The sequence below is a fragment of the Hyla sarda genome, chromosome 10 (assembly GCF_029499605.1).
Source record: "Hyla sarda isolate aHylSar1 chromosome 10, aHylSar1.hap1, whole genome shotgun sequence".
NCBI lineage: Eukaryota > Metazoa > Chordata > Amphibia > Anura > Hylidae > Hyla > Hyla sarda.
The window spans coordinates 53106083-53118734 of NC_079198.1; the positions used below are offsets into that span (position 1 = coordinate 53106083).

At 43.1% G+C, this 12652-nt stretch overlaps 1 protein-coding gene across 1 annotated transcript in view; it reads left to right on the top strand.

Annotated features, from left to right (window-relative positions):
- Positions 1–2709: 2709 nt before the first annotated feature.
- ATG12 (autophagy related 12) overlaps positions 2710–12652 on the top strand; it is a 60593-nt gene continuing 50650 nt past the window's right edge. Inside the window, exon 1 of the mRNA XM_056542007.1 lies at positions 2710–2881. Coding sequence (XP_056397982.1) covers positions 2752–2881 — 130 coding nt within the window. The 5' untranslated portion in view covers positions 2710–2751. The remainder of the gene's footprint in view (positions 2882–12652) is intronic.

Here is a 12652-nt window from a genome sequence, read left to right on the forward strand (position 1 = left end):
GCCCAGGAGCGCCATTTTTGACGATCCGGGCCTGTTGGTACCGGCTCTTCCCGGCACCCCTGTGGTGTTGGGTACCGGGGTAATAATTGGGGGTTAGCGCTAGCTGTTTTTGTGGCTAACGCTAAGCCCGGCTTAGTAATGGACTCAGTCTATAAGACAGCTTCCACTACTAAGCCTGTCTAGTAAAGTAAAATAAAAATAAAACACAACAGGTTTTAAAAAAAATTTATTACAAAAAACACTCCCCCACAAGCCCTCGTTAACCATTTTATTAACATCAAGCAAAGAAAAACGCTGGTCATCGAAGTAGTCCACCGAATCCGAAGGAGTCCACAGGATACACAGATCTGTAGAAGAAGTAACCAAAAAAAAAAAAAAAGTGTAAGTACATTTAGGGAGGAAAAAACTGTGTTAAAAAAATGTAATAAACACACACACACACACACACACACATACACACACACTAAACGCCGTTTACCACTTCTGAGCCATGACTACAATTTACAGTGATCCCTCAACTTACAATGGCCTCAACATACAATAGTTTCAACATACAATGGTCTTTTCTGGACCATCGTAAGTTGAAACCAGACTCAACATACAATGCTACAGACAGTCCAGATCTGTAAAACGTGTCAATGGCTGGAAGAACCAACCAATCAAAATGGGCATTCACTGGTAAAACCCCTGTATTACTGAAGTGTATGCACTGACTGGTATTACATGTTCTGTACACTTTACCTGTATCAGGGTTAGCTGCTCTTTTGGACACCAGGTGAGGGCAACTCCATTACTTGTTTTGGACATTGCCTGTACTGTACAGGACCCCTGAAGAAGCTCCTGTCCTCTACATAGACCAGTGTTTGCCAAGCAGGGTGGCCCCATTTTTTGCAAAACTACAACTCCCAGCATGCCCGGACAGCCTTTGGCTGTCCAGGCATGCTGGGAGTTATAGTTTTGCAACAGCTGGAGGCTCCCTGCTTGGGAAACACTGACATAGACAGTGATTTACAGCTCCCAGCAGATCTTTATTACTTTTATATGTAAGGATTTGCTTCATCTATATCAGTTATCTACTTATTTTTCTTTGTCACTTTTTCCTATTTTTGGATGACATTTTGGTGCCTTTAGAACCAATTACCCTGTTTCCATAGAGTTATGGTCTCAACATACAATGGTTTCAACTTACAATGGTTTTCCTGGAACCAATTAATATTGTAACTTGAGGGACCACTGTAGTTATTGAATTATTTAGATGTGGTGAAAAAGCTAAAAAAAAACCTCAAAAACAAAAGATCCAGAAGGAAACCAGCAGCCAAACCTATTCAGACAGCAGGAAAAAGGAACAGACTATTTTTTCTACTACATGAAGTAAATTTCCCACTTTTGCCTACGTGTGCCAAATTTATTAATGCCGTGCAGCAATTTAGTAAATTTGTTGCACATAGTCAAAAATGAAGTAGAAAAAAACAGGGTAAAAACCAGACTACATAGTAAAAGATTAGTAAATGCCCCCCATTGTGTATGTGAATCAATATATAATTTATTTGGAATGTTCATTTCCCTTATAAGCAGAGAGCTTCAAATAAAAAAAATAAAAAAGCTAAATTTTCAATTTTTTCATCAAATTTTGGAATTTTTCACCAAGAAATTATGCAAAAATCGACAAAATTTTACCGCTAACATAAAGTAGAATATGTCATGAAAAAACAATCTTGGATCAGAATGAGAGGTAAAAGCATCCCAGAGTTATTAATGCTTAAAGTGAGGTCAGATGTGCAAAAAATGGCCGGGTCCTTAAGGTGAAAATTGGCTGGGTCTTTAAAGGGGTTCTCCGGTGCTTAGACATCTTATCCACTATCCAAAGGATGGGGGATAAGATGCCTGATCGCGGGAGTCCCGCCACTGGGGACCTCCATGATCCTGCACGCGGCACCCCGTTTATAATCAGTCCTCGGAGCGTGTTCGTTCCGGGTCTGATTACCGGCGACCACACGGCCGGCGGCATGTGATGTCACGCCTCCGCCCCCCCTCAATGCAAGCCTATTGGAGGTGGTGTGACAGCTGTCACGCCCCCTGCCGTAGGCTTGCATAGAGGGGCGGAGCGTGACATCACACGTGTGGTCGCCGGTAATCAGACCCGGAACGAACACGCTCCGAGGACTGATTACAAACGGGGTGCCGTGTACAAGATCACGGGGGTCCCCTTTAAGGGGTTAATCTGAATATTAAACAACATCACTGAGTTTGGAGACTATTTCTGAAAAAGATTTATTAGATATATCAAATAGTTGTGTCTCTAATTGAAATATTACATTTTCATTGATCTTTATGGGCATTCTTTCCTCTTTGCCATTCCTTTTAGTATGTCCCATCATAAAGAACACCACCAGGCTACAAGATGGCAGATGGGCGCTACACTGCGCTGCTTTCTGGCTTGTAGGTTCTAAGATGGAGTTACATTACCAAAGCTAATACTTTCATAAGGGAATGTTCGGGGGCTGCTGGGACTCTCTGGGCAGTGATCACCGTCCGGTGACTTTCCAGACTTCACTTGTCCGGATTGCAGGTAGTAGGCTGCATACAGGCTGTGAGCGGTGATCTGCGCTCCACTATGACGCCTAAGAAGTCCCCAAACAAGAGGAATGTGTATAAAGGCAGCGAGTGATCGGCGCTCCACTATCATCACCGGCTAGTGACGTATTTCCGGTTCGCTTCCGCCCTTACCAGGTAGAACTGCCAGAAACATAAATGGAGGAAACGGGCGAGAATTACAGTGCGTCACCCGCTAACGGTGGCGGAGACGCAGCAATCGAGCCTGTCCCCGCAGCTGGCGTGTCTCCAGCCACCGAGGAGCCGCAGTGCGAAGCGAAACGTAAAAGTAAGAGTAAGGAAGTTCTCTTGTATGGAGCTATGGCATGTTGGTACCTGCAGGGGGCGCTGACTGCAATCAGCCAGTGCGGGGAAGACTGTAAAGGGGGGTACACATGTAATAGAATAGCGCAGAGACCCTGCTCAGGAGGTCACACAGCAATGTTACAGCATAAAGCTGCTGTTATTCTACTGGTCACTGTGTTGTCCGGGCATGCTGGGAGTTGTAGTTATGAAACAGCAGTAGGCTCATTGGTTGGGAAACCTTGTGACCATGGGGCAGGGTTATAGATTGGACTATTGTATGAAATGAAAGTTACACTAAACAGAGACGCTTCCTTTTAGACTAGGTTCACATCTAAGTCTTAGTTTGGGGATCTTGTTCAACTTTGGTAAAACAGAGCAGGTCCTCTGCCTGATGGAAACCACCAGATCCTGTTACATTCTATTGACTTTAAGGGAGAAGTCTCCTGGACATTTTTTTAGTATAATGCCTTGGGTACCTGCAAATAAAATAAACAGGACTCTCCTGCCGCCACTCCCTCGGTGTCATTATGGTCTGTTACCTGATGTGAGACATTACTCCGGCCGGTGATTTCCTGAGCCTGTGTCACATGCAGCCCATGACCAGTCCGGGAAGAAGACTGCAGCGGAGGGACACTGGGGGAGTGGTGGCAGGTCAGTATTGTTGTTTTATATGCAGACAGCTGGGCATTGTCCACTTTATTTATTTAACCATGAGATATCTACAGGGTGGGCCATTTATATGGATACACCTTAATAAAATGGGAATGGTTGGTGATATTAACTTCCTGTTTGTGGCACATTAGTATATGTGAGGGGGGGAAACTTTTCAAGATGGGTGGTGACCATGGCGGCCATTTTGAATCCAACTTTTGTTTTTTTCAATAGGAAGAGGGTCATGTGACACATCAAACTTATTGGGAATTTCACAAGAAAAACAATGATGTGCTTGGTATTAATGTAACTTTATTCTTTCATGAGTTACTTACAAGCTTCTGACCACTTATAAAATGTGTTCAATGTGCTGCCCATTGTGCTGGATTGTCAATGCAACCCTCTTCTCCCACTCTTCACACACTGATAGCAACACCGCAGGAGAAATGCTAGCACAGGCTTCCAGTATCCGTAGTTTCAGGTGCTGCACATCTCGTATCTTCACAGCATAGACAATTGCCTTCAGATGACCCCAAAGATAAAAAGTCTAAGGGGGTCAGATCGGGAGACCTTGGGGGCCATTCAACTGGCCCACGGAGACCAATCCACTTTCCAGGAAACTGTTCATCTAGGAATGCTCGGACCTGACACCCATAATGTGGTGGTGCACCATCTTTCTGGAAAAACTCAGGGAACGTGCCAGCTTCAGTGCATAAAGAGGGAAACGCATCATCATGTAGCAATTTTGCATATCCAGTGGCCTTGAGGTTTCCATTGATGAAGAATGGCCCCACTATCTTTGTAACCCATATACCACACCATACCATCAATTTTTGTGTTCCAACAGTCTTGGAGGGATCTATCCAATGTGGGTTAATGTCAGACCAATAGCTGTGGTTTTGTTTGTTAACTTCACCATTCACATAAAAGTTTGCCTCATCACTGAACAAAATCTTCTGCGTAAACTGAGGGTCCTGTTCCAATTTTTGTTTTGCCCATTCTGCAGCACCTGAAACTACGGATACTGGAAGCCTGTGCTAGCATTTCTCCTGCAGTGTTATTATCAGTGTGTGAAGAGTGGGAGAAGAGGGTTGCATTGACAATCCAACACAATGGGCAGCACATTGAACACAGTTTATAAGTGGTCAGAAACTTGTAAAGAACTACCGTATTTTTCGTCTTATAGGACACTCCGGCATATAAGACGCACCCAATTTTAAATGAGGAAAATCTAGAATACAATGTAAAGTATAGGTCACAGTGATCTTCAACCAGCGGACCTCCAGATGTTGCAAAACTACAACTCCCAGCATGCCCGGACAGGTGTAGTTTTGCAACATCTGGAGGTCCGCAGGTTGAAGACCACTGGTATAGGAGGTAATACTCACATGTCCCCGCCGCTCCAGACTCGTCAACCGGAACGTTTCTGCTGCCGCTCCTGTTGGATGACGGGGCAGCGTGCGCGACGACATGATACAACGAAGGAGATTGCCGGCCATGCAGGGGATCCCGGCACGAAGCAGACACCGAGGAGGAAGGTAAGGTCCCTCCTGGTGCAGCTGGGTTAGTGTCACTTTTGCTTCAGACGCGGCGGTCAGCTTTGATCACCGCGTCTGAAGGGTTAATACAGGGCATCACCGCAATCAGTGATGTCCTGTATTTGCCGCGGGTCTCGGCGGTTGATGGCCGCAGGGACCGCCGCGATAGGTGTGTATTCGCCGTATAAGACTCACCAACTTTTCTTGGGGAAGAAAAATTGTCTTAGACGGCGAAAAATACGGTAATGAAAGAATAAAGTTACATTAATACCAAGCACATCATTGTTTTTCTTGTGAAATTCCCAATAAGTTTGATGTGTCACATGACCCTCTTCCTATTGAAAAAACAAAATTTGGATTCAAAATGGCCGACTTCAAAATGGCCGCCATGGTCACCACCCATCTTGAAAAGTTTCCCCCCCTCACATATACTAATGTGCCACAAACAGGAAGTTAATATCACCAACCATTCCCTTTTTATTAAGGTGTATCCATATAAATTGCCCACCCTGTACTATAATGGGATTCTTAGTAGGATGTCCCGATAACGATACTGGATATTTGCACGAGTACTTGTATTTGTGCAAATGTCCCTGATGCCTAATCCGATACTTGCCGGCAGTACCCCTGCTAGCAGGTATCACGGAGGCATTGAACAATGCAGCGTGCCCAGCAGCTGAGCACAAGTCATAGCTGGGACCTGTGGCTAATTCTGAACACCGGCATTAACCGTTTAGATGCTGCAATCAAAGTTAATCGCTGCGTCTAAAAGTCCTTAAGTTAACTGCCAGTTAGCTCAGTGATGCTGATGGGATCACTGCACTGAAATTGCTGTGTCCCAGTCAGCTGCGAGGATGGCCAGAGGTCCCTTATCGTGCTCCTTGCTGTCCAGTTGTTGCTTCTTTACTGCAGCCATCAATGGCAGGCAGTAGTAAAGGAACGTCGATAATACTGATCAATTATATGCTATTGTATATCAATGATCAGTGTATGCAATCTACAGATTGCATGTTATAGTGCCCTATAGTGCACTAAAAAAAAGTGTTAAAATATATAATAAATGTAAATTAACCCCTTCCCTGATAAAAGTTTGAATTCTTTTAAATAAAATATTTTTAATACAAAAAAGCCCTTCCTCTAATAAAAAAATCTATTTTTTTTAAAAAAAACACCCCTTTTTCCCATTTAAAAATGTCACATGACAGAAAAAAGTATCGGTAATTGGTATCGGCGAGTACTTAACCCCTTAACGACGCAGGACGTATATTTACGTCCTGCGCCGGCTCCCGCGATATGAAGCGGGATCGCGCCGCGATCCCGCATCATATCGCGTCGGTCCCGGCGCTAATCAACGGCCGGGACCCGCGGCTAATACCACACATCGACGATCGCGGCGATGTGTGGTATTAACCCTTTAGAAGCGGCGGTCAACGCTGACCGCCGCTTCTAAAGTGAAACTGAAAGTGACCCGGCTGCTCAGTCGGGCTGTTCGGGACCGCCGCGGTGAAATCGCGGCGTCCCGAACAGCTGATCGGACACCGGGAGGGCCCTTACCTGCCTCCCCGGTGTCCGATCGACGAATGACTGCTCCGTGCCTGAGATCCAGGCAGGAGCAGTCAAGCGCCGATAATGCTGATCACAGGCGTGTTAATACACGCCAGTGATCAGCATAGGAGATCAGTGTGTGCAGTGTTATTGGTCCCTATGGGACCTATAACACTGCAAAAAAAATGTAAAAAAAAAAGTGTTAATAAAGGTCATTTAACCCCTTCCCTAATAAAAAGTTTGAATCACCCCCCTTTTCCCATAAAAAAAAATAAAACAATGTAATAAAAAATAAACATATGTGGTATCGCCGCGTGCGTAAATGTCCGAACTATAAAAATATATCATTAATTAAGCCGTACGGTCAATGGCGTACGCGCAAAAAAATTCCAAAGTCCAAGAAAGCGTATTTTGGTCACTTTTTATACCATTAAAAAGTGATCAAAAAGTCCGATCAAAACAAAAATCATATCACAGCACAAAAAATGAGTCCTCATACCGCCCCGTACGTGGAAAAATAAAAAAGTTATAGGGGTCAGAAGATGACATTTTTAAACGTATAAATTTTCCTGCATGTAGTTATGATTTTTCCAGAAGTGCGACAAAATCAAACCTATATAAGTAGGGTATCATTTTAACCGTATGGACCTACAGAATAATGATGAGGTGTAATTTTTACCGAAATATGCACTGCGTAGAAACGGAAGCCCCCAAAAGTTACAAAATGGCGTGTTTTTTTTTTTCGATTTTGTCGCACAATGATTTTTTTTTTTCCGTTTCGCCGTGCATTTTTGGGTAAAATGACTAATGTCACTGCAAAGTAGAATTGGCGACGCAAAAAATAAGCCATAATATGGATTTTTAGGTGGAAAATTGAAAGGGTTATGATTTTTAAAAGGTAAGGAGGAAAAAACTAAAGTGCAAAAACGGAAAAGCCCTGAGTCCTTAAGGGGTTAAAGGGGAACTCCAGTGGAAAATGAATTTTTCAAATCAACTGGTACCAGAAAGTTAAACAGATTTTTAAATTACTTATTTTAAGAAATCTTAAAGGGGTATTCCAGGAGCTAAGCTTTTATCCTCAAAGGGAGCCCCCTTCGATGGGGGAATGGTTTACCAAAGTCCACCAGGTGTGCAGATTCGAAGAAATGTCCCATAGGGCCATGAGAAAATATGACTTATACCTCAAGACATGGTCACCCTGGATCGAATATCCCCACAAAGGGTGTAGTTATCCCCACGACTAAGTAACCGGCCGAGGTCCAGGCTGGAGGTCTCTGTTCCCCTCCCCCCTATCCTCTTATTCTTGTTCTTTTCTTCCTTAATGTCTTCCTTCTACCTTTTCTTTCCCTCCTAACTCTTTCATCCTTTGGTTGTGTTTCCGCTCACGCTATTTGACAACTGTTAGTTTGTGTTATCTTTTCTCAAATTTCTTAAGACATTTTATGTCTTTGTCATGTTTGTACATGGATCAGCAGCTGCGACTGCTATATATCTATTCATTTGCTGTGAAATGTTGGGAAAACAATAAAAACATATTTGACAAAAAAATAAGCTTTTACCCCCTATCCATAATAATGTCTGATCACGGGGGGGCTCTCCACTGGGACCCCCCCGTGATCTCCCTGCAGCACCCACATTGTATACGGGGCTGCGTCTCCAGTGTCGGAAACTTCCGGGTTTCCGAGACTGGAACAGTGACGTAACTGCGCGCCCTCCCCGTGACTCCATGCCCCCTCCATTCATGTCTATGGTAGGGGGCCGTTACGCCCCCTCCCATAGACTTGAATGGAGGGTGCATGGTGTCTCAGAGGGGGCGTAACGTTACGTCACTGCTCCAGTCTCGGAAGCCCCGTAAACTATGTGGGTGCTGCGGGGAGATCGCGCGCGGGGGGGGGGGGGGGGTCGCCCCCTTTAGCTGACATTTTATCCCCTATCCTCTGGATAGAGGATAAAAAGCTTAGATCCTGGAATACCCCTTTAATCCTTCCAGTACTTATCAGCTGCTTTATACTACAGAGAAAATGGTGCAGTTCTTTCCAGTCTGACAACAGTGCTCTCTGCTCAGTGTCAGGAACTGTCCAGATTAGAAGCAAATCCCCCTAGAAAACCTCTCTTGCACTGGACAGTTCCTGACACGGACAGAGGTGTCAGCAGAGAGCACTGTGGGAAGACTGGAAAGCACTTCACAAATTTCTCTAGTATATCTGTGGTATACAGCAGCTGATAAGTGCTGGAAGGGTTGATATTTTTAAATAGAAGTGAATTACAAATCTGTAGAATTTTCTGGTGCCAGTTGATTTGTAAAAATATTTTTTTCCACCAGAGTTCCCCTTTAAGGATGCCACTGTTTTAAAGTCCTTAACCCCTTAAGGACTGAGCCCTTTTTCACCTTAAGGACGCAGCCCTTATTTGCAATTCTGACCACTATCACTTTATGTATTAATAACTTTGGGATGCTTTTACCGATTATTCTGATTCCAAGATTGTTTTTTTCATGACATATTCTACTTTACCACAGTGGTAAATTTTTGTCCATACTTGCATCATTTCTTGGTTAAAAATCCCCAAATTTCATAAAAATTTTGAATATTTAGCATTTTTCTAACTTTGAAACTCTCTGCTTGTAAGGAAAATGGATATTCCAAATAAATTATACATTGATTCACATACACAATATGTCTACTTTATGTTGGCATCATAAAATGTACGTGTTTTTACTTTTGGAAGACATCAGAGGGCTTCAAAGTTCATCAGCAATTTTCCAATTTTTCACATTTTCAAAATCAGAATTTTTCAGGGACCAGTTCAGTTTTGAAGTGGATTTGAGGGGTCTTTATATTAGAAATACCCCATTATAAAAACTGCACCCCTCAAAGTATTCAAAATGACATTCAGTAAGTGTGTTAACCCTTTAGGTGTTTCACAGGAATAGCAGCAAAATGAAGGAGAAAATTCAAAATATTCATTTTTTTTTTACACTCTCATGTTCTTGTAGACCCAGTTTTTGAAATTTTACAAGGGGGTAAAAGGAGAAAAAGCCCTCCAAAATTTGTAACCCAATTTCTCTCGAGTAAGGAAATACCTCATAGGTGGATGTCAAGTGATTTGTGGGCGCACTACAAGGCTCAGAAGGGAAGGAGTGACAATGGAATTTTGGAGAGTAAGTTTTTCTGAAATGGTTTTTGGGGGGCATGTCACATTTAGGAAGCCCCTATGGTGCCAGAACAGCAAAAACAACCCTACCTAGCATACTATTTTGGAAACCATACCCCTCAAGGAACGTAACAAGGGGTCCAGTGAGCCTTAAAACCCCACAGGTGTTTGATGACTTTTCGTTAAAGTCGGATGTGTAAATTAATTTTTTTTTTTTTTTTTTTTACTAAAATGCCGGTTTCCCCCAAAATTTTACATTTTTGCAAGGGGTTATAGCAGAAAATGCCACCCAAAATGTGTAACCCCATCTCTTCTGACTATGGAAATACCCCATGTGTGGACATCAAGTGCACTGCTGATGCACTACAATGCTCAGAAGAGAAGTCACATTTGGCTTTTGGAAAGCAAATGTTGCTGAAATGGTTTTTGGGGGGCATGTTGCATTTAGAAAGCCCCTATGGTGCCAGAACAGCGAAAACAAAAACACATGGCATACTATTCTGGAAACTACACCCCTCAAGGAACGTAACAAGGGGTACAATGAGCCTTAACACCCCACAGGTGTTTGACAAATTTCCGCTAAATTTGGTGTCAGGCCCAAGGCCTGATTATGGAAACATACATGTGTTTTTATTGTATCTGTGTATAAACTAAGACCTGGGGGTGAGAGGTCATTCAGACTGTGGGTTTGTGTATTGCATTTTATTGGGGGTCTGGCTGTTTGGTATCTCCTTTGCACTCTGGTCCCATCATATAATCAAACAGATAAGGGGTCAGAAAGAGAGATGCCCTGGTGGGATCAGAGGGGGGGAATGTAGTTTCCCTCCAAAGAAGCAGATAAGACTTAAAATGCTGGACTCAACTGTTGTTCAAGGCTGTGCCACAAGCTGACAAGACCATCCTAAGAACAGCACTCTCATGGACTGCTATATCATGCTGTAAGAACTTCATGTTTTTTTTCTTAACTTGCCTTGCTAAACTCTTTCATATTTTTGTAACTGTATGTCATTTGTTTATTTTTATGCATAGCACTGTGATACCTTTTATCAGATTAAATGTTTAATTAATCAGCTCTGGGCTTTGATCTCTAAATATAGGAGCTCACCTTTCTGAAGGCAGCTCTGGTGGAAACACATTTATCTAAGGGTTAATTTGGTGACTTGCTGGGACTAGTAGTGGATACCCAGAGGTCTGGTGGCCTTAACCCTTGCACCATCACACTCTCTCTAATGTCTTGGCTGGACCGATAGGGTGACAGTTGGACAGGAAAATTAAAAATTTGATTTTTTTTATTTATTTTTTTCACTAAAATGCTGAGGTTACCCCAAATTTTTCATTTTCACAAGGGGTAATTGGAGAGAGAGACTCCCAAAATGTGTAACCCCATTTCTTCTGAATATGGAAATACCCCATATGTGGATATGTGGATGTTAAGTGCTCTGCAGGCGAACTGCAATGCTCAGAAGAGAAGGAGCAACATTGGGCGTTTGGTGAGAGAATTTGGTTGGAATAGAAGTCGGGGGCCATGTGCGTTTACACCCCCCCCCCCCCCCCCCGGGTGCCAGAACAGTGGACCTCCCACATGTGACCCCATTTTGGAAGCTACACCCCTCACAGAATTTAATAAGGGGGGGGGAATGAACATATACACCCCACTGGTGTTTGATAGATCTTACAACATTTTTAATTTTCACGGACCACTGTTCCAAAAACCTGTCAGACACCTGTGGGGTATAAATGCTCAATGTACCCCTTATTACATTACGTGAGGAATGTAGTTTCCAAAATGGGGTCACATGTGGGGTCCACTGTTCGGGCACTATGGGGGCTTTGTAAACACACATGGCCTTCAATTTCGGACACGTTCTCTCTCTCCAAAATCCCAATGGCATTCCTTCTCTTCTGAGCATTGTAGAGCACTTAACAGCCACATATGGGGTATGTTCTTACTCTACTAAAATCTAGGGTAACACCAGTATTTTAGTGAGAATTATAATTTTTTTTTTCACATCCAAATTTGACGAAAATTTGTCAAACACCTGTGGGGTGTTAAGGCTCACTATACCCCTTGTTATATTCCGTGAGGGGTGTAGTTTCCAAAATGGGGTCACATCTGGGTATTTTGTGTTTATATCAGAACCGCAAAATTTAGACCTCAAATGTACATAGTGAGCTCTCACTCCTGAACCTTGTGCATCCGCAGAACATTTTACACCCACATATGGGGTATTTCGGTATTCAGGAGAAACTGTTACAAATTTTGGGGGTCTTTTTTTTAAATTTTTTTACCGCTTGTGAAAATTTAAAGTATGAGGCAAAACTAGCATGTTAGTGTTAAAGCATATTTTTTTTTTTTACACTAATATGAGAGTGTAGACCCCCAACTTTACCATAGGGTTCCGAAGTGAGAGAGAGTCATGCGCATTTGAGGCCTAAATTGGGGATTTGAATCCGCCACAAAAATACCCCACGGCAGTGCTTCCCAAACATGGTGTCTCCAGCTGTTGCAAAACTCCCAGCATGCCTGGACAGTCAGTTGCTGTCCGGCAATCCTGGGAGTTGTTGTTTTTTAACAGCTGGAGGCTCTGTTTTGGAAAGTACAAGACATGTATTTTTTTTTTTTTTTTTTTTTTTATTGTGTAGGGGTGTGTGTATATGTAGTGTTTTTACTTTTTATTTTGTGTAGTGTAGTGTTTTTAGGATACATTCACACGGTTGGGTTTACAGTGAGTTTGAGCTGGGAGCTTAAGCTGTAGCGGAAAATTTGCCACATCTCAAACATTCACATAGGGGGGGCGGCAAAACTACAACTCCCAGCATGTACAGTCTCTCAGTGCATGCTGGGAGTTGAATTTTTGCAACAGCTG